A 21,942-nucleotide genomic window follows, 5' to 3' on the forward strand; every position below is an offset into this window, starting at 1 on the left:
TTTTGATTCCCATTTTTTTGGTGACCCTTAAATTTTGCGCTTTCGGCTCTTTCTCTACTACTTTCTCCGTTTTTTGTTTGTTTTTGTTGTTGTTGTTTTGTTTTTTTCTTCTTGCTTTTGGAGGCCTGAACCTTTCTAGTTTTTTCCAGAGGCACAGCTATCCTTTGTTTCGTCCACCTTGCCGAGCCCCGGGCCGGGCCGGGAACCTCTTCAAATAGTAATTTCATTTCGCTGGAAGCTTGCAAATAGGTTAACTGAACCACTTGGCGGCGTTGACTCATTCGCTCCCGCCCAGAAGGAAGCTCTCGGGACTACCGCGTTAAGGGGGCGTGTTTCCCGCGGCGCCGGCCGGCCTCATTTCTACGGCGCACGCAGAGGGATTTCCGTTTTCTCCTTCTTCTCGCGAGTCTTGCGTCCCAGCAGCAACCGGAAATGAGTTCCTGCCTGGAAGCTGTCGGAACCTGAGCGTCAGGTGAGGGAGGGAGAAGGGGCGGAAGGCTCTTCGTGGGTCCTGGAGGCGGTACTGTGTCGGTGTGTGGACCTTGTCTCCTCCCTCGCGCAGAGGACTCCGTGGTTTCGTCGCCCCTCTCAGTTCCTTTACGTTGTTGGTTGGGAGCGTCATCTTGGAGAAGGGGCGGCCGCACATCTCGGTTGTGAGGCGGCGAAGCCCAGGGATCTCCTTGGTCTTTGGTGACGGGGCTGGAGGCGGTAGTTTTTATGGCCACACGTTTCAGATTGAAGCCCCGTGCTAACATTTTAATATTTATTGAGCCCTTACTATGTCTTAGGAACTGTTTTAGGGGTATTGGGTGTAACAGTGAAAAAGTCCGACAGAAGTCCCTGCCCGAAGGGAACTTGCATTTTAATAAAATTTGAGAAGACAGTGGAACGGAAGTGGGGATAGAATCAGGATTTTTTGGTGTGGGTTGGAGGAAGAGGAAGTTAAGGGGGATAAGAGGCATGAAGGTGCGAGAGGGGCTTTCTGGGAGCAGGAGGGAGTCCTTCCCGTCCCCTGTGTAGGGCTGTTGATGCGATACGGTCGAAAGGTGGGTTGCGTAAAAGTCGTGGATGCAGTTAGGCACTTAGGACTCAGTGAATTCATGTTCTTGCTGTTGGACCTAATTGATCTCTTTTTTCTTCAGGAAAAGGTTAAAGGTTAGATTGTAAGAAAAGGAAATAGAAGCCATGTTTCGAAGACCTGTAGTGCAGGTAATCACTTCTTCGTATTAGTGTTGGGATGTGTTCCTATAAGCCATAGTGATCAAATTTGCTTTAGGCTTTTGCCTGCAGAAGCAAAAGTCCTTTGAGCCCACACACCTTGGTGTACTTATCTGACATGAGGGCTGGGGACAGATTTTACTTGGGTAAATAATGTTCACTAAAGCAAAACGAAACTTTTCTAGTGTGTTCACATGTATAATGGGAATAATTACTTTTAAAAACATGTGCTACTTGCACGTAGATCAGTTAGAGAGCATTGAAGGTCGTTGTTGATCTGCAGACTATGAGAACCGTTGTTCCAGCTTTTTTTTTTTTAATAAGACAGGTGGTTCCTTTTCTGACCATGTGCCTCATGTGTTGTCAGCCTGCCTCCCCACCCCGCCCTGCTTCCTTGTGCTGAGGAGAGCAGGGGAAGTCTCAGCATCACCACACGTTTTCCAGGTCCAGGATTGCTTCCCATGTCACCCAGTCAGACTCCTCCCCTGATCTCCTCAGTCAGCCTCGCCAGCCTTGAGCCAGCCTAGACCCCTTTTTGCTCGCTTAAGCTCATCTGGGCACCAAGTGCTATAGATTCTCCTTTAGAACACCTCTCTCACTCATCTTGTGAAGATAAGGAAGAAGCAATTCCTCCGTGAAACCTGTTCACATTTCCCCCGCTCTGCTGTAGAGTTGGCCCTATATTCTTGGATCCGTACTAACTTATACGTACTTTTGAAACGTATACTTTTTCATGTGTTGAAATGTGAAGCATGGAAAAGTTATTCCTGTCTTAATACACGATTTTACAATATTACGGTATCTTTAAAGCTGTGTATAAAAGAGTTAAATGTTTAATTTTAAAAAGTATCCCAGTTAAATTAATTCTTTCCCCATTTCTGCTCCTCCAGTAGGTCTTGATTTTTGTGTGCCCCCAATGAGGCAAACTGTTGTTCCCGTGAAACTTAGGATCTCTGGCTCATCTGAGCCCTCAGATTAGCACCTTTCTGGAATCATGACCCAGGTAGCAGTTAGCAGTTTGATCTTTAATAGGTTGTAACTCACATTTTTATTTTCTTGCCCACTCTCTGCTCCCAAACATAGCGCTAGGATTCCATGGCCAGAAGTACCACCCCTGGAGTGGGTATTGTTTTAATTGGTCGCTTATTAACAGTGCCACCACTTGACACATGTTTCTCTGGTGTAATGCTTAGCTCTCTGAACCCAGTGATGCTCCCAGTGATGTGTCCTCATATCTGGGCAGTAGCCCTTACACAGAACGTCCTTAAACAGGCAGCAGAGGGCACGGGGAAAAGCGGCAGCCTTGGGGTCAGACGGCCCTGGGATCTCGGCGTGACTTGCCACTTACTTCCTGTAGGATTTTGGGCAAGTTACTCTGTCTCTTTGAACTTCATTTTTCTCATCGATAAAGTGGTGGTAATTTTGCATAGTTTATAGATTTAGTCTGAGGAATAATTGATGAGGTAAAGCAGTTAGCGGGTACTCAGTAATGATAGCTGTCGTTATCATTGAGTGCTGCTGTTACATGGCAGTGATTCCCTTTGTCTGACAGACCCATTTGGGCAGGCATATCTTTGCACTTTATCAAAGAATCATGTTTGTTTACCTTAGACTTTTTTCTTTGGTCTGTCGAAAGCATGACTTTTTCCAACATGTATTTATTTACCTTTTGTGTGCAAACACAGAGGCACCGTAATCAGGAAGATTGCCCCGAAAGAAGCGGGAGAGGACTGTAGATGAGCTCTCTTGGGTATACTGGGTAACACCTCCTGTGTACCTGTGGGCTTCTGCAGTAGGCTGCCCTGAAGTGTTTGCATGGTCCTTCTGGCTCCGTGTGCTGGGCACACCTCTTGTCTTGTGTGGATGTATGCCATAGGAGCTACTGACTAGATGGTGACCACGTGTGAATGGGTCTTCTGTTTGTATTTGCCTTTCCCCCTGGATTAAAGCTGTTTTACTCATTTGTTCCACTTTAGGTCCTTCATCAGTTTGTAAGACATGAGTCTGAAATAGCTGGCAGTTTGGTTCTCGAAAGATGTAAGTAGTAGCTGATTTCCAAGTTTAAAGTGTGTTATTTATAGCAGTATGCTAATATTCTCAGTGTTGCACAAGAGGTGTGTTCGTTGGGTTATAATCTGTTAGTCATCACACTCTTGACTCATATTTGCCTCTCAGATCTTGGCCTTGCCCCACCAGGCCGCAGGGCTCCTGTAAACTGGGCCCTTCTTCCTTTACCAGTCAGTTTTTACTCACTCTTGTTGTCACTTTCCTGCCAGAGAATTTCCTTGAGTCCTATTTGGTTATCTAAGTCTTCCAAGGGTATGTGTTATTTGGCTGAAGTAGTGAATGTTTGTGAAAGCTGTTGTTTCACAGAAATAGTCCCTTGTATTTATGAAGATATTCAGATTTGTTCTTTTTACTCTACAGACAGTTTAAAGAAGTTTTTAGAAGTTTTTTTAGATATTTAGAAGAAGAATTTAGATAAAGAGCTTAACGTTTGTTTTGTGGGGCTACTTCCTCTGAATATTTTCTCCTTTCTTGCCAATCCTCTTTTTCCCTCCCAACCTCTGTCTATTTGCCCCTTCAACTTATTTTCAGACCTTCTAGAACTTGGGTTTTGCTTAATGCCAAGACTGAAGTTGGAGTACTGTTTGTAGCTGTTCCTCCCTGGACATTTCTCTCAGTCTCGTTTTATCTACACATTGCCTTTCAGCTCTGAATCGTGTGCAGTTACTTGGTCGAGTAGGTCAGGACCCTGTCATGAGACAGGTAGAAGGAAAAAACCCAGTCACAATATTTTCTCTAGCAACAAATGAGATGTGGCGATCAGGGGAAAATGAAACACACCAAATGGGTGAGTACAAAAGCCCGGGCTCTTAATTTTATCAGCAGTAAGTAGACATTATTTATTGTGAATTATCTAATTAGATACTTTTAGAAAGGACCTTCTCTAATTCTGTTCTGCTCTTTTAGAAATTGTGGCATTGGTTTTGCTGGGACACGTCGTCCTTTGGCACTTGTCTTGCATTTGTAACCACATTCCTTATTCTTGTGATTTAGGTGATGTCAGTCAAAAGACGACGTGGCACAGAATTTCAGTATTCCGACCAGGCCTGAGAGATGTGGCATATCAGTATGTGAAAAAGGGGTAAGTTGAGGAAAGAAGGATCTTACAGATTGAATGGTTTAAAACAGGGGTCCCCAACCTCCGGGCGACGGACCGGTCCCGGTCCACAGCCTGTTAGGCCCCGGCCTGCACAGCGGGAGGTGAGCGGTGGGCGAGCAGCGAAGCTTCAGCTGCCCCTGCCCATGGCCCGCTTTGCCACCCAAGCCACCCGCCCACCCCCTCCACTCCCTCCACCCCCGTCCAGGGAAAAATTGTCTCCACGAAACCGGTTCCTGGTGCCAGAAAGGTTGGGGACCGCTGGTTTAAGAAACTGGTAACGTGTTCTCATGGACTGCGTAGCTCCTTTATTTATGTAGTACCACTAATTACTCTGTGTTAACCCAAGAGGTATTCATGCAATGCTTAATGCTATAAACATAGCGCATTGCCATATGTGACTAATTTAAAGGTTTTAACATGGTTTAGCCTTTTAAGAACTTATAATTTAGGGCAAAGAGGATGTGTACTTAAGTGGAGCTGATGAGGTAAGAGAGAAGGCACAGGGTACCGAGTACCATGTGAGCAAGTGCCTCCACGGCCAGGGATCCTGAAGGCAGGTGTCTTCCCTCTTGGCATCACACGATGGCCTAACAGAGGGTCTGGAATGTCGGAAGCCTGACACAGGTATTATGGTAATATTCACAGCAGTTATTTCATATTTGATAATTTTATGTAAGCTTCGTAGTTCCCTTTTGGAATGCTTGGATTGATTATGTATAAAAAGTATATTTTCCAAACCCACAGAAGGACAAAAGGATGTGTTTAACAGCAGTTGTAGTCATAGTATGTTTAGAAATGTACTTGTTTTATAGAAATAAAACATTTCGTGTAAAATAATTTCAGCAGTAACTAAAATTTCTATTTTTTAAAATAAGTGCATACCTTTTCTTTATATGTACCTCCATTGTCATGTATGTATGATATGTGCATATATACACATATAAACACAGGAAATTTCAAGGAAAATGTCTATATGCAGTTTCACCTACTGATTGATGAATCTGTGTGACTGTTCCCTTTGGCACCCAGTCATTTTACCAGTCTTGTCTGTTTTCTGTATTGTACATTTTTGGTGGTGTTAGACTCTGAAAATTGGTGTCATTATGGCCATTTTCTACTCTTTGAAATCAGAGTTACAGTTGTCTTCTAGTTCAGCCTTCTAGAGAGTGCAGTATAGTCTTAGTAATTAACTCTGAGTGAAATACTAAAACTGAAAATTTTGCATTTTAATAATCTAAGTTTTTTGAGAGTAAGTGTATGAACCTTAATATAGAAAGGAACTAACTAAAAAATAAATGAAAAAATCAGCAAATCTGTTAGAGAATCCAAAATCAGCAGTGACAGAAAATAACACATTGGAAATTAACCATAGAGATTTAAAGGATGCCACTAGGTTTGCTCTTCATGGTCTTAAGGTTGCTTTTTTTTTTTTAATTTTGGCTTAAAATTTTGAACAGCTTTTTTTTTTTTTTTTTAAACTTCCATAAGGACCACAGTTAGCTCAAGGATGAAAACATTGTCCTTTTTCCTAAGTGTGGCAAGTCTGTGCACATTCTGTTTTCACTACTTTTTCTTTTTGGCTGCACCACGTGGCTTGTGGGATCTCAGTTCCCTGACCAGGGATTGAACCTGGGCCCTGGCAGTGAAAGCCTGAAATCCTAGAGCTAGCATTCCTTAGGAATCCACTAGGCCACAAGGGAACTCTCTGTTTTAGTACTCTTAATTCTGAATTTTGAGAAGTGGTAGCAAAAATGAGGTTCTGTATGATTATCTGTTTCATCCTTAATGTATACCTAACCTCTCTGACCTGACTCTCTCCTGTAAAGTACATTAGAATCTCCAGACTAAAAACTGTAAATTTTATTTATATCAGGTCTCGAATTTATGTGGAAGGGAAGGTAGACTATGGTGAATATATGGATAAAAATAATGTGAGACGACAAGCAACAACAATTATAGCTGGTAAGGCTCTTGTGATAATAGCTATTCTTTTTTTTTTTTTTTCTCCTTTCCTTTTTTGAAAGCTTGGCTATGTTGTAACTTTACCTGAGGCTGTTAGTACTGATGCCAATGAGATTGTAAGGCACTTCACCAGGAGAATTCCAAGTGAGGTTTGTGGGCTTGCTCCAGGTTTCTACATTTATCTCTTCCTTTAGAAAATTATCTCTGTACTCACAGTTTTAGTTCACAAGTAACTTATCAGTTGAACTGTCTATGCCAGTACTTATTATTTGGACTTAGGAAACCTTTAGTGTCTTTGAAGGACGTGGCCTAAACAGGAAAAAGCATGTGTCGAGACAGAGTTATACTGAAGTGAGTGGCATTAGACATTTGTGCAGATTTGTTCAGAACCTGTTTGGTACTTAACATGATGATTTTGTTTTAAATTCCTTTTGTTCTCATTAAACAAAATACAGAACTACATAGAAAAGATGGACACATGAAGCTTTGGGAGGTTAAGAAGATATCCTCTAGAGCAGAGTTTTCAAACTTTTCTGAAAATTCTACAAGAATTTTGAAAATAATATACCCCTTTGGACATGTTTAAGTTGACATTAAACTTTTTTAATATAAAATTATGTTTCTCTTAAAGGTATTAATGGATCTAAATATTATAGTAATTTGATATCCATCATCATTAAAAAAGATACAAACTCAACATTTGGAAATGTTACATTATTCCCTTTTCTATGAACTTGTTTTTCAATTTCATTTTCTCCTCAGAAGTGTACCTTAATATATTGTATAGTCAAGACTCTTTTGTCATTCATTCAATTAGCTGTAACAAAAGTACATGCATAAATAGAAATTTTAAAATATTAAAAAAAATTCTGCAACAGTAGAGCTCTGTATGTTAGGTTTCTCCTTTCAGGTTATCATTACAGTTGTTTTTAGAACATAACTGACCAAAACAACTTCAGTATATATGTATACAAACTAAAATTTTATTGAAAGTGTATCTTAATGACATAGATGATGCATTTTTTGCCTTTTGGATAAATTGCTAAAATAGTTAAGTATTCATTCTGTTCTCTTGTTTTTTATCGATATAAAAACTGAGAAACCTTGTTTTGATAAATAAGTAGATGGGAATAAAAGAACTTTTATTATAGTAGTATCAATATTTATGAACTTCTGAGGTATGCCCAAATTAGATATCATTTAAAAATTAATTTTTTTATTATGGAAAATGTCAAACATACACAAAAGGAGAGAGAACAGTAAGAAACAAAAACTCCCATAATGCAGCTTTAACAATTATCAATAGATGGCCAATATTATTTCATCTGTGCCCCAGCCCCCTTTTCTCCCACCTGTATTATTCTGAGGGAATCTCAGACATTATATCATCTGTAAATATTTCAGTAGGTATCTCTGAAAGATACAGATTCCTTTTTAAAACATAACTATAGTGCTATTATCACACCTAATATTAAGAAATTGTTGTTAAATTTTTTTTACCAGATGTCATAGTATTGAAATTTCTCTGACTGCTTCATAAATACCAGTCCATACATCATATTACATGGTTTATATGTATCTTAAGTGTCTCTTATTTTCTTTTTTTAAACAACAGAAATGAATTTTCTCACAATTCTGGAGGCAAAAAGTCTGACAACTTAAGTCTCCTAATTGACAGATTTTCCTCTTATCTTTCTCTTGTCACTTGCTCCAGAATTTGTCTTAACTACTGTGCCATATGGATAAATTATAATTTGTTGTAAATAATAATCGTATATTTTCTTACTGGTTTCTTTGAAAGTATACTGACCTTGATAACTTAGATGAGGTCTTTTTCTGACCGGTTTGCTTTCATAATTCTTGAGTGTTTTGACAGTAAATTACTTCCTGCCTGCCCTGTTCCTCCTTGGGTCAAGCCTCCAGACACATCTACCTATTCAAAAAGTTTTTTCTAGACCTGTATATGGTATAGAACTACCCCTGTGATTTCAGCAGTGGAAGACCAAGCTTTCTAATAAAATAATTGACAGTTTAAAATCTATTGATCATGTATTTATGAAGCATTTAACACTTTCATATTCCACTGTAAGCCTGTTGTGAGGGCAAATTTTGGATTGTGCGAATTGTTATAAACCAGGCCAAATAGAAGCATTTCAAATTATCTGCCTTTTTTTTTTCCTTGTCACCAGTATTCACTAGCATGAATGATTAAGCAGTTGATATAGGTTTATGGCTAACAGTAAAATTGAACAGGTCTTTAGTGACATTAGAATGGAAGGGAATAGAGTTTTAATTTGGCTTATCTGTTTTATAGGCCATATTTTTTTCTCCTTTGGATCAATGTAGCTTAAAAATAACCACCACCAGCAGGTGGCACGCTTGTCTTTTTTACACAGTGATGTCAATTCTGATAATCTCTTCTAAAATAGTAACCATTCTGTTCCAAAACATTCTAGTTTAGAAGACTAGTCATCAACAAATATTCAATTACTATATAACAACCATTTTTGAATAATTCTGAAGTTTTAAGAATGTAGATCTTTCGGTGTTATACGGGAGATACTACTTCTTTTCCTTTGCTTGTCCTAAACTAACTCTTTCTGCACAATATTTTAAGAGCAATGTCTGATGTTTTTGGATAAAAATGTTCTATCTGAAATACTGATTAGTAAAAATTTTCTCAAGAGTGAATATATAAAACTCATTCTGTTTTAAAATTTAAAAATAAAATGTGTTCTATATAAGTGTTCAGACTTAAAAAACATAAATAAATCTGTGCGATGGGGCCGTTTGTTGAACCCTGTCCTTCTCCAACCCTCCAGCCTGTGGACTGTCATGCCGGGATCCTTTTCTCTGTGAGGACGTGCTCCCTGGTTTAATGGCATCTGTCTGAGCACTGCAAGCATCAGAATTTGTGACTAGCTCTTTTGTAGAAAGTTATTACTGAGAAGACCTTAGCTATCTTCAGGGAAGATGAGAAGTATCCCACCTTTTCTCACAAGGTCTGAGTTGTCGATAAACGGTTGAAGCCCAGCTTTTAGCTCCATTATAACTATTGTATATACCTCTCAAGGACATAGCAAGCAATATAGCAAGAACATAATATTTTGAGAATTTGTCTAAAGTCTTTTCAGTGAATAGCACTAAAATATGTATGTGGTAGAGGGGAATGATTAAACGAGATGGAGAAAGCGTTCTGAAAATAACATTTATGCTTTGGCTTCTTTACAGATAACATTATATTTCTGAGTGACCAGACGAAAGACAAGGCATAGAATGGACGATGCTTCTTTGGCCATTGTTTGGTACAGTCTCGTTTCCAAATCTTGATAGTCTTTATAGTTTCTGAGGACAAGAATTAAAATACTCTATGTAAAATGAGTGATAATATTTTCCCTGACTGCTGTCCTCCTTCCCCTTTTTGTGTCATGAACCTTGTAGCTCCTGTATGTTATGGTATTCACTAGTTGTTTATTCTTTAAGAGATGGTTTCTGTGTATAAGTATACAAAATAGTGAACTGTTAGGTTCATCCGTGTTATGGCAGAGGGATAACTGTCCTTTCGGAAGGCCCCCCCCCCCTTTTCTGTGCACACTTCTATTATAGTATTGATTTAGCCACTCAGTGTTTATTGAGCATTGCTGTACGTCATACGTTTATCCCATGGTTGTAAATACTGATTTCCTTATCTGTTTGGTTTATAGACTAGAAGGCAAGAACTGTATCTTCTTTATGTACCTGCGTGTTAACCATTGCTTGGCACAGAATAGGCAATAAACGTTGACACATGAATGATCCCAACGGGCTATTAAGCTTTAGCCTAAATTGTAGGGGCTTGCTGAACAGTGGTTAATCTCTAATTTAAATAGCTTCAAGATGAACCTACATTATTCACGTCTTACATTTTTGGACAATTTCACTAGTAGCATTTGTGAGACAGAGTTTACTAGCAGTAAAGACCTAAAGTATAACTAGGGATGATTAGTCCATCTCCAGGTGATGACATGGGCTCTGGTTTCACTATTTTCTATCTTTCTAAACCCCATCCTCTGTCCTTTTAGTCTCATACAGAGCTCTCAGGGTAGTCCCTGCCTCTCTAGGTTAGCGCCTCAGGTATGACATTTTCCTCTTATTTTTCTACATGGTGTCTTGATGTACATACTGTGTACAATTGTGTATGCACAGTTATTATAAGATTCTGACAGAGTACTAGTAATTTACTAGTAAAGATTACATAAAACAAACTCAGTTTTTTAATGCATCTTTTACTTTAACATGTCCTCTCCCCACTGCCTGAGAGAGTGTGGTGCTAACTGTAGCTTAGACCCTGCTGGACTTTGACAGGTTCAGAATTCACACGTTATTTTATGGACCCTTGACTTTTTGTTTTAAGGTATTTTCTGCACACATCAGCAGCATTTTGTACTCACAGTTTGGTTAAGGAAAAATGGAGTTCCTTAGCTTTATCCTTTCTTTCTCCCAGGGACAGTAGAAAATTAATTACTGTTTCCTCATATCAGCTATCTTTATTTATTTTTAAATTTTAATTATTTTTTTCAACCATCTTTTTCTTTTTTTCCTGTAGCTGGGACCATTAGTCAGCATATTAAGTCTGCTCTCTTGAGTTCCCACATTAAAACTGTCTGGTGATGTAGTCCTCACTCCTTTACGCCACATTCCTTAGGCAAAATTGTAAAGTAGATAAAATTTGTCTTTTGGGCAACTTTTAATTTTTTTCCTCAGCAAAGGTACTTTTATGCTCCTTCAAAGTTGTGAGAAGTTAATGCGGATTAGTATTCCTGTTTAAACTGAGTGATGAATCTGTGCTTTGGGAAAGTGACATGTTGAACCAAACTGCTTAATTACCAACCCCAAGCGATTCTGAGTCCAGGGTGCAAGGGCAGAAGAAGAGTGTGTCCTCCAGGATCCCTGTGAGCCGAGGGGCTCTTCTGCAGACTCCCACTGGAGATTGCTTGAGAGGCTCTGAGGCTGGGCAGCAGGGCTTTCAGAGTCAGGTGTTCAGTGCGGAGGCCTCAGCGTGCGTGTGATACTGCAGACCCGGGATCCACAACCACGCAGGCTGTGGGAGCATAAAGTCTGCCCTCCCCCCGCAGGCAGCCCCGTCTCCTGAGAAACTTTCTACAGTTCCCAGCCTAGTCTCAGAGTAGACCTGTGGAATCTGATAGCAGTAACAGACTGTAGGGGTCTTCTAGTCCAAGTTTTGTGTCCTGCATTTCCTTTTTTCATGTTCTTACAGTGTCAGGGGATGTACCTGCAGAAAACTGCCCTGTGACTTTTATTTTGGGATTCAGGGTTAGGTAGAAAGATGAGTATGATACATGGAAGTGTGGGAGAAAAAGTATCAAACAGCATGTGTGGTGTTATTCCCATATTTGAAAAAAAGTAATTGATATAAATATATACTTAGAAGAGTCTGGAAGGAGAAAAATCAAAATGCTCTGATGATCTCTGAGAAGATTATGTATGATTTTCCTTATTTTTTACAATTTTGTAATTTTTTTTTTTTTTTAGCATTGGGTATGTATTACCTTCATAAGAAGAAGTAAATAAAGCTCTTTACATTTTTTGGGGAAAAAAATCTTTCCATTATTTCCAAGCCAGGCTTGCTCTCCTCATTCACGTTAAGCTAGTACCACTTCATGTGCTAGAGGTGAACTAGATATTCTTTCATGCATTTTTCCCCATTATCTGTATCGTAACATCTCATGCTTAAACACTTCATTTCTTTTTTTTTTTCTTCTTTTTTTTTTGTATTCTCTTAATAAACATACACAACCCAGGATGGCTGACTTTAAAGACCAGCCCAGATAAGATCCACTGTTTGCTGCGAGGTGCAGTTCTCAGAGAGTCATCCATTTCTTAAAAATCTCTGGATGATTGATCAGTCCAAAGACATCTGAAAACACCAAAGACATGTTTCTATGGCTGTTTTGGGGATTACTTGTCATTGCCAACTGCGTTTCAGTCTAACCTTTGCAGCTTATTTAGGGGAAATTAGTGGTAGTTTCTCATTGTTCCCAAAAGATACCGTGTAATTCTCGAAGGCAGTGTTGTCTTTTGCTCAGACTACCCCTTTGCCCTTGTCCAGCTCAGCCGAGCACAGTGACATTTTAGGGCTTTGTAAATGTGTGTTGTTCAGTTGGATTGCCCTGAAACATCAACATGAAAATGAGGGCAGGGTCACTTTACTTATTTTGCTGTCAGGGTTTGCATTATGTGCCCTGAAGATTTGGTGGGAGTAACAGCAAGCAGATCATTGCAGAAAATGAGAAATAATCCCAAGGTTAATGCGCTACAGAGAAATATCTAACAAGGTAACAATAATCATATTAATGGTTGACATTTATTGTGTGCTTACCACCTGCACACAAGGCCCTGAGTTAAGTGTTTATCATTGTCTCATTTAACTATTACCCTGAGAAGAAGGTAGTATTATCTCCGTTTTATAGGTGAGGAAACTTGAAATGGAGAGGTTAAGAGACATGTCAAAGTCACACAGCCTATAAGAGGCACACCTGGGGTTTGAACTTGGGTACATGAAGTTTGCATTTTGCTTTCTGCCTTATGGTCTCCTTCCTGCTGCCTTCCCGCTTGCATTGGCCCTGCATAACCAGAACCCCACTGCTGACTTGTGACCAGCGCCCTATGCAAGGTGCATCTGGATCACACCAGGAGTTCAGTACATACTAGGTTTTGGTTGGGGGGGAGAATTACGAGTGAGGGAGAAATACCTCTGCCTCTTTATTCTTTGTCATTTTCAGTCCGATGATCCCACAGGAAGATAAGTCACGCTTCATTTCTCTACCAGGTTATCTTTACATATTCCTCTTGCTTCCTTTTTATCAAGCAGTGTCTCTTTACTGGTTAAAATAAGTTCAGAGTGTCTGCTCCTTTTATTGTTTCCTACAATGGTTTCCTTCCTACTGAGCATTGAAATTGTCAGGAAGATTGTTCAAGAATTTGTCAGGTTCACTTTTCAGAGAGTGAGACTTTTGGCAGGCACCAACAGCATTGAAGTCCCCTCTCAAAACTACTATTCTTGGCCCCTGTGCTAGTCCCACAGTCTGTGATAGGATGATGTGTAGCTTTTTTGGCTGTCAGAATCATGCATCCACAATATTGAAATTTTTCTTTTTCTCTCTTTACCCTTCATCCATTAGCTCTCTGCCGTGCTTTGGACCTTAGGGTCCTATTTGTCCAAATAAGTGTACATCTTGACATTTTTTAGTTTTTCTACTGTACCAGTCATTTGAGACAAAGGTGGTCTGTCATAATAGTTCACTTAAGGCTGTGCAGTCAGAAAGCCTGCAGTTGAATTTTTGCTTTACTCAGAGCAGCTGGGTGAACTCTGGTGAGTTAACACTCCATGCCTTTGATTTTTGTTGTTTTGTTTTCCTGTGAATAAAACAGGGATAATAGTAGTCGTACTTTTATAGGCCTACTGTGAAGAACATAGTAAGTAATACATGTAACTTACTTAGCACATAGTAACTGAATCAAGTGCTCAATACATGCTGGCTATTATTACTGTTGTTGCAGTGATTTTAAACAAGGTATATCTCTCAGTCACCATGCCCATCTCACCAAGTCTCAGGAGATACTTAGGAGAGCATTTTAATTTCAGTTTATTGTACTTGACCTTTTTTTGTTGAGTTATTAATGTCCGTGGATTACTGAGCACATATTCCACTTTGGTCATTTTTTTTCTTTGGTTTGTTGTTAATCTTCTATGGCTGTTTACAATTAACCTGGGCATCTTTTTTACACTCAGAGGCGATGTGGGCACCTGCTATATGCCATGCAGCCGTACAGCGTGGATGTAGCGGTGAATATAACAGGACTCCTGCACTGAAGGGACTCGCAGTGTGGGGTGGTGGAGGTTGGATGGGGGAGGTAAAAGCCGGAGTTGTGTAGACAAGTGTGATACGGTGGGAGGGACACTCTAGTCACGGTAGAAACAGAGTCCTGTGGGCCCCAGAAGAGAATAGTTAGGTTAGTTTTCAGCAGAGGGAACAGCACGAACGAAGGTCCAGAAACTTAAAAGTATACGAAGCATTCAAAGATAAAACACGAAAGGTGCTCGAGGCTAGATCGTAAAGGGCGTTGAAAGCTTGCAGAGAACTTTGGCAATGGGGATCCATAGAAGGTTTTAAAACAGGGACGTCTCATCAGAACTGTGCTTTAGAAAGAACTCTGAAGACAGTTGAAGGGTTTGAAGGAGCAAAGCCTGGCGGTAGTTAGGAAGCCACTGAATAAGCCTGGAAAGGTTAGTAAAGTAGGGATGAGAGGTGACACGAGGGATGTTTAGGATTCACACTGACTCATTCGTCGCGTACCAACTATGTGCCGCATCCTGTGCTGGGCTCTGGGTTGGGAGATAACCGAGAACGCATAGCTCCTGTCCAGGATCTAGTGGTGATAGAACAGGTGTTGGTGGTAAGAGAAAAGGCCATCAGAAGATAATTTTTTTTTCTAAATTTTAATACTTTTACTTAACCCAGCGTATACAAAATATTCCAACATGTCAATATAAAAAGTCATCAAGGGAATATCATACACTCCCTTCCCATCCGTCCTCAGTCTTGGCATCCGGTGTGTGTTACACTTACTCCCGGTCACGCTGTCCGGCCGCAATTTAGAGCTCTGTGGCCTCTAGTGACCCCCCCCGGTGGACTGCGTGGGTCTACCTGGGTGCCTGAAAGCATCCCAGAGGCCACTTCGTGGGACTCCAGAAGATAATTTTGAAACATCTGCTTGGGCAGCTGTGTAGATGGTGACATTTTATTAGAGACTAAGGAACGTGGATGTGGCAGCAGGTTTGAGGAGTGAAGATAATGAGTTTAGTTTTGAAAACAGTTTAACTGTAGACTTTCTAGCTTATATTTGGGAGGGTGAAGGTTAGTTAACGAGTCTGCCGCTCAGAAGAGATACTGAGGCAAGAGTGACTTTAGTTTTCTTCTGCCAGACACATTGTAAGCAGATTTTTGTGGGATAACTTTCAGATGATGCCAGGATTCCAGCTTCCTGTTGTGGAAAACCATATTGTGGGAAGGATTTCCAGTTGCCTACCTGTTTTACGATGTACATGGGATTTGTTCTAATCAGGAATGGTATGATGACAGTCACAGAGACAACTGCCTTTGAACGAAGAGTTTATTACTTACAGTTCTCAAGAGGAGGGCTTGCAGCACACCATGCCAGGACCACACGGAGAGGTACCAGCGTAGGTCAGGAGGCAGAAGGACCGAGGGGAAAGCATGGGTCAGAGCTTTTATTGTTGTTTTCATGGGGAAAGAATGGGTGAGACAGGATAGGAGAGCTGAGCAAGTTTAGGATTGGACAGTTTGAATACATTTCAGCAGGCAGTGGGTAATAGGGGTAGTCCCTGGTTGTCAGGTACCTTGCCCTGGGGTGATTTCAGGCAGAGGAATAGTGTCCTGGACTTCAGGAGCCTGATGAAAGGCTAATGAGGGGTATGAACTCAGGGTTGCTTGGTGTGCATATCAAAGGCGTGCTCGTGGGCAAGTCCTTTACTATTTCTAGGAATCAGCTATCATTTGGGGGTGGAGTGGGGAAAGTCCCTCCCAGGGTCTGCCAGGCCCCAAGATGTCAAAGCATCGTAAAATACAGAAAATGAGAAATGTCATTAAAAAAAACCAACAAAACGTTGTTAATATGATACCCAATATCTATTACTCCTTCTGCATTTACAGAATCCATATTTTATTGGGGATGACAGTGTGAACAGCTAAAATATTGTATTTCTATTCTCCTTTGCAGTTAAGGATTGCTAAGGGGCTATAAGCAGAAGTTATTTGATGGTGTTTCCAGGGAAGTTCCTTCAGTGAACTAACTCTGTTGGGAGGCTCATCCTATGTGCTTCTCTAAACCCTCATTTGGCTTTTTCTTGTCTGAAATGTGGACTCTGGCTGAATCTCCACTTGTGGTCTTGGAGCATGATACTATCTTCAGGATGGAAGACAGAAGAAATGGGGATCTGTGATGACCATGGGACCACCATACCAGACCTGGACAGTCTACTTCTGGACTTCTTTTGGAGACACAAATAAATCTCTACCTTGTTTAAGCCACTGATTTGTGCTTTGCAGTTAAACCTAATCCTTACGAATTTACACATTCTTACCTTTATCTCCATATACATGATCAACTCGTTACTCTTGCCTTTCTCTTGTACGACTTCCACTGTAAGTAGAAGTAAAATCTCACCTCTGCTCCCACAATCCTTGAGGCTTTTAACTTATGTCTCATTCTAAATTTGAGGAGGGGATTGGAACAAAGACACACAAAACCTTAGCAATTAGCCTTAAAAAGCATGAATATGAGCACACTCTCATCAAATAAATATTGTTTAATTTTGCTTGAAGTCCCTAATGAGGACCCTTAGTTAACAGCCCCCTGTTAAATAAAGGAACACTTAAGAACAGAAGTACTGCCCTGCCCTTACGCTTCTCCTGGCAGTATAGCAGACTAGATAATCTGGAGTGAGGAGATTTCCCACAGGAAAATAACTGGATCCTAAGTATAACATAGTTTTTATTTGCATCATTGGCTGTCTTAGTTGGGGCTGCTGTAACAAAATACCATAGGCTAGGAGATGTAAACAACAGGCATTTGTTTTCTCACTATTCTGGAGGTTGGAAGTCCCAAGGTCAGGGTACCAGCATGGTTTCTTGTGAGGCCTGTGTTCCTGGCTTATAGGTGACCACCATCTCACTGTGTGCTCGCATGACCTCTTATTTGTGAGTGTTGGCAGAGAGAGAATGAGAGCACTCTGGTATCTCTTTGGAGGAACTAATCTGTTGTATCAGGGCACAGTTAGGAAGGGAAAGAAAAAGTTTTAAGACAGAAAAGGAAGAAAGTTACAAGGCTGTGATTACATAGAAGATACAAAAGAATCTATGGATAAGTAATTAAGTGTTGCTGGAAATAAGATCAGTATACCAAAGTCAATCGCAAACAACAGCAGCGAAAATGTAGTTTTAAAAAGATGCCGTATACAAGAGCATCAGAAGATGAAAGATGTCTCCAGGTGTGTGGTTCCTATGGAGGACATAAAACTTACTGAAATACATTAAAAGAAGACTTAAACACATTGGTACGCCATTTTTATTTATTGGAAGCATCACAATGTAAAGATGTCAACCTTCCCCAAGTTGATGTTTATAGATCAAAAATTCCCAGAAGTGTTTTGGGGCAACTGGACAAGTTGATTCTAAAGATGTATTGTTGAGCAAAGATCCAAGACCAGGCAGCATGTTCCTGAAGAGGAAGAGTGAGATGGGGGGCTTGCTCTGCCAGTTGGCAAGACAGTTTTCTTTTTTGAAAGTAACGTTACAGTGATAATTTAAGTATACTATGGATGCAGGAATAAGCATAGAACAGTGGTGTAGAATAGAGAACCCACAAACAGACCATGCATATATGGAAAGTATATATGACGAAAGTGGCATTCTAGATCACTGGGTAAAGTATAGGTTATTCAATAAATTATGCTAGGAAAATTTGTCATCCATAAATCAATAGAAAAAAGTGAAATTGGATCTCTACCTTACATCTTATGCAAAAGTCAATTCTTGGTTATTTGAAGAGTAAAAGGAGGGCTTCCCTCGTGGCGCAGTGGTTGAGAGTCCGCCTGCCGATGCAGGGGACACGGGTTCGGGCCCCGGTCCGGGAAGATCCCACATGCCGCCGAGCGGCTGGGCCTGTGAGCCATGGCCGCTGGGCCTGCGCGTACGGAGCCTGTGCTCCACAATGGGAGAGGCCACAACAGTGAGAGGCCCGCGTACCGTTAAAAAAAAAAAAAAGTAAAAGGAAAAACAAAAATTTTGGAAGAGGGGAATTCCCTGGCAGTCCAGTGGTTAGGACTCGGTGTTTCCACTGCTGGGGGCCTGGGTTTGATTCCTCCCTGGTCAGGGAACTAGGATCCTGCAAGTCATGTGGGGTGGCCTAAATAAATAAAAAATAGGAGGTAGAAATTATGGGGGAACTTTCCCCCTTCTTTAGAAAAAAAATTTGGGGGGAAGAAAATATAGGACAATGGCTTTATAATTTGGGAGTGTGGAGTTTTTTTTTTTTTAAACAAAAACTTGAATGTAGAAAAGAGTGATAAATTTAACTGTTAAAAATAACATTTTTTTAAACCAAAAATCACCATAAAGAAAGCAAAATGACAAGTCACAAACTGGCAGAGAAGATATTTGAAATAATATAACTGAAATACAATCTGGAACATATAAAGACCTACAAAGCAAAAAGAATATGATCTAGAATATATGAAAACCTATGGAGCAATAAGAAAATGACAGCTTAGTACAAAAATAGTCAAAGACAGAGGCATTTCACAGAGAAGGAAATATAATCCATTAATATATGAAAAAGTGGTCAACCTCATTAATCCAGGAAATGAAAACCAGAAACTGCAATGAACTTTCGAGACCTCCATGCTAGCGAATTTCAACACATTTGAAGGAACAAAGTGTGAAGGAGGATGTTGTAGACCAATGGAAGCTAGTGGGGGGACTGTAAATTGGCACCTCTTTTTGAGGGAGATTAACTTGTCTGAGAAATCATTTTGATATTGTTGAAATTTCACCTAGTTATTCAACCTTTAAGGTACACTCTATAGGAAACTCTTACCCATGTGGCCCAAGAAACAGGTCCAAAGGTGTTCATAGCAATAATGTACGTAATAGTACAAAACTGCAAACAACCCCAAGGTTCATCCACAGAGAATGGATAAATAAATGCTCACACAGTAGATTATCATACAGCTGGGTAAATGAATTACAGTTATCCTGTAACAGGAATAGCTTTTATAAACATGTTGCTCTGGTTGCAGAGGATATTTGTTATAGCATGTTATTTTTATAAAGGTTAAAATCAAGTATACAATATTTTAATGGATAGATACCTATATGATAGAACTATTCAAAAAGGAATGGTAAATACAGAATTCAAGATGAGTTACCATAGGAAGCTGAGGGAAGGAACAAGGGGTAGGACAAAGAAGAAGCACACATGTGCCATGGTACCACTGGTGATGTTTTACTTAAGTTGGGTGGTGGGATTATGGGTGCTTATTTTGTTTGCTTTATAATTTACCTATATGTTACATGTATTTTTATATGTATTAAATATTACATTAAAAGAATAGCAGTTTTCATAAAAATATCCTAAGTATGGGTAATGTGTTGGAGAGTGACCCTATTAATAGCTAATGTTTCAAAAACACTCCTGCATTTTACATTTTTATAGTCACTATCTTATTTAATCACTGTAACAATTCTGTGAAATAGGTACTATTATTATTATGCCTATTTCACAGATGAGCAAATTTAAGGTTAGGAAGATTAGCTTGCCTAAGGTCACATAGCTAATGAGCAGTGGCACTCAGATTCAAATCCAGGCCTGATTCCAGAACCCAGGTCCTTAAACCATTCATTCATATTGACTATCTGGTACCTCCTAATTTTATTTATTTCCAACCTGAGGATCAGAAAGATCAAGACACTTGCCTAATGTCACATCATTAGCTTAAAGCATTTCTATGGGAAGGATGCAAGTATTCTAGGTTACTATCTTCTGGGATTTTTTCCATTTTGCCATAGTGGCAGATCCCTAATTGATAAAATGTGTTATACAGATAAATGAGGAGTAATGTTAAAGGAAGAGAATGGGACACAGAGGGTTCTCAATAAAACACCTGTTGGTTTGAGGTGCAGCCCATGGTTTGAGAGTTTATAGGGATCAGTAAGAACCAGAGCAGATGATGCAGTGTGATCTAAAAAGAGGGGATCTAAGATCTTGTCTCTGACATAACATTACTGCTTAAGGCCCCATTTTTTCTTGTATTTATTGAGGTGTCATCAATAGGTGATCTTTGAGGTCTTTAGTTAAGGCAATGGATTCTGAAGCCAGAGTGCCTGGGTCAGAATCCTTGCTGTACTGATTACTAGCTCTATGAGAATCTCTGAGCCTTAGTTTCCTCCTCCTTAAAAATGGGGACAATAATAGAACTCACCTCATGTGTTGAAAATTAAGTGACTTACTCTAGCTACCTTAAAACAGTGCATAGCATGTAATTAAGTATTATGTATGTTTATTATTTTCTTGCTTGGATAGTCTGTGGGTATGTGTTGGTGGATAAATCATCATCTATTTCGGTAGTGCATGGGATTCCCATTTCTTTACCTTGCCTGCCAGGTGAACTCCCATTTATTTTAAAAAACATATCTCAAATGTTATCTCCTCTTTCAATCCTGTGACTATTCCAGGCAGAATTTGGTCCCTTCTCTGTGCAAACATGTATATTTTGTATCTATCTCTTAAAGCATTGGTCACATCGTTATGTAATTTTTTTGTAGATATGTCTCTCTTGCTTTCTAGTCCATGATTTCCTGTACCTGGTACACTTCCTGTCACATAGTAGATGCTCAAGAAATGGTAGATGAATGATTGGCAGTACAGAAATAAGATTTAATTTCTAGTTCATTTATTTTCCATTATTTTTCCTGAAATCCAACAATATTAGAAAATGAATCTAAAACTTGAGCTAAAAGCAAAAATGAAACTTTTGGAAAATTTATTTATTCCATATATGTTTATTGAGGTTCTACTGTGTTCCAAGGACTGAGCTTAGGGCCAGATGGTATTCAGTGAGTAAAACACCAAAAGGGTGCATTATTAACAAATTACTCGGAGCAACAGGCACCTAACCATAATTGTCCCGGACAAACTGGGAAATTTGAACACTCTTCTTATAGGAAATTTATACTGCAAAGATGAGAGTCATCCAAAAATAACCCTAGGAGTTCAAACTAGGTTGCCTGGACAACAGGTTATCTGGGAAAAGATAACCTGTTTATCTTTCTTTCACTTCTGTGAAGCACTTATGTGTTTCACATAAGCTCAATTCCCACAGAATTGATGACTCTCCTTCTAACACTGGGAACTAGAACATCTAAGGTCCCCAGGTGTTGGTCAGCTGGCCTTCCTAGACAGCTCCTGTAATAGCTGGCTTCCCAAATCCAGATTTTCTGGGATTAGGCAGACTGTTTATTTTCCTACTGACAAAGTTGCTTTCACACTTTTGTTACAAGAAGTGAGACCAATAGAGAGGATGAGGTATCTCCATGGGCATACAGATGTATACTGCTACCCTAACAGTGCCCAGGTCCCTCTGTGTAGTCATAGGAGGATGAGGAGGAACGATGCTTTCATTTCTGTTGTGGATATAGAAGTTTTCTCTTATCCAATAAAGCCTATTCCTTAACTTAGACCATGTGATATTATAAAATTTATCTTGAATTCTGTTGCATGCAGAAGGATATTTAGAAGAGATTCTCAGTATACAGTATACTATGAGGAGTTTATATTTTGTGCAGTTGCACTGGGAAGCCAGTGAAATGTTTTAAGTAGTGGAGTGGAAGATCTAATTTACACTTTAACAGGATCATTCTTGTGGCTGTATGGAGAATGTATTACAGGAGAAAAGATTAGAAGTAGAGAAATGGGTTAGGAGGCCATTGAGCAGTTCGTATGAGAGATCATGGTAG

At 39.8% G+C, this 21,942-nt stretch overlaps 1 protein-coding gene across 2 annotated transcripts; it reads left to right on the forward strand.

The window, feature by feature from the left end:
* The first annotated feature begins 384 nt into the window (after positions 1-384).
* SSBP1 (single stranded DNA binding protein 1) lies at positions 385-10,138 on the forward strand. Of its 2 annotated transcripts, none has more exons than XM_081243868.1 (7): positions 385-472; positions 1,143-1,209; positions 3,195-3,255; positions 3,932-4,072; positions 4,279-4,366; positions 6,258-6,346; positions 9,578-10,138. In XM_081243868.1, the coding sequence occupies exons 2-7, from the start codon at positions 1,186-1,188 to the stop codon at positions 9,619-9,621; spliced, it is 447 nt and encodes a 148-aa protein (XP_081099994.1). In that variant the 5' UTR covers positions 385-472; positions 1,143-1,185; the 3' UTR covers positions 9,622-10,138. The 2 variants fall into 2 exon arrangements, with proteins under 2 accessions (XP_081099994.1, XP_081099995.1); XM_081243869.1 differs by lacking the exon at positions 385-472 and adding an exon at positions 487-531.
* The last annotated feature ends 11,804 nt before the right edge of the window (positions 10,139-21,942 follow it).

The sequence above is a fragment of the Mesoplodon bidens genome (assembly GCF_964165515.1).
Source record: "Mesoplodon bidens genome assembly, chromosome: 9".
Classification (NCBI taxonomy): Eukaryota; Metazoa; Chordata; class Mammalia; order Artiodactyla; family Ziphiidae; genus Mesoplodon; species Mesoplodon bidens.

Excerpts from the sequence above, each read along its gene's own strand:
- SSBP1 (XM_081243868.1), top strand. The coding sequence starts at position 1,186 with ATGTTTCGAAGACCTGTAGTGCAG. Across the intron at positions 4,367-6,257 it reads TATCAGTATGTGAAAAAGGG|GTCTCGAATTTATGTGGAAG; the intron begins GTAAGTTGAGGA and ends TATTTATATCAG. Across the intron at positions 6,347-9,577 it reads AGCAACAACAATTATAGCTG|ATAACATTATATTTCTGAGT; the intron begins GTAAGGCTCTTG and ends GCTTCTTTACAG.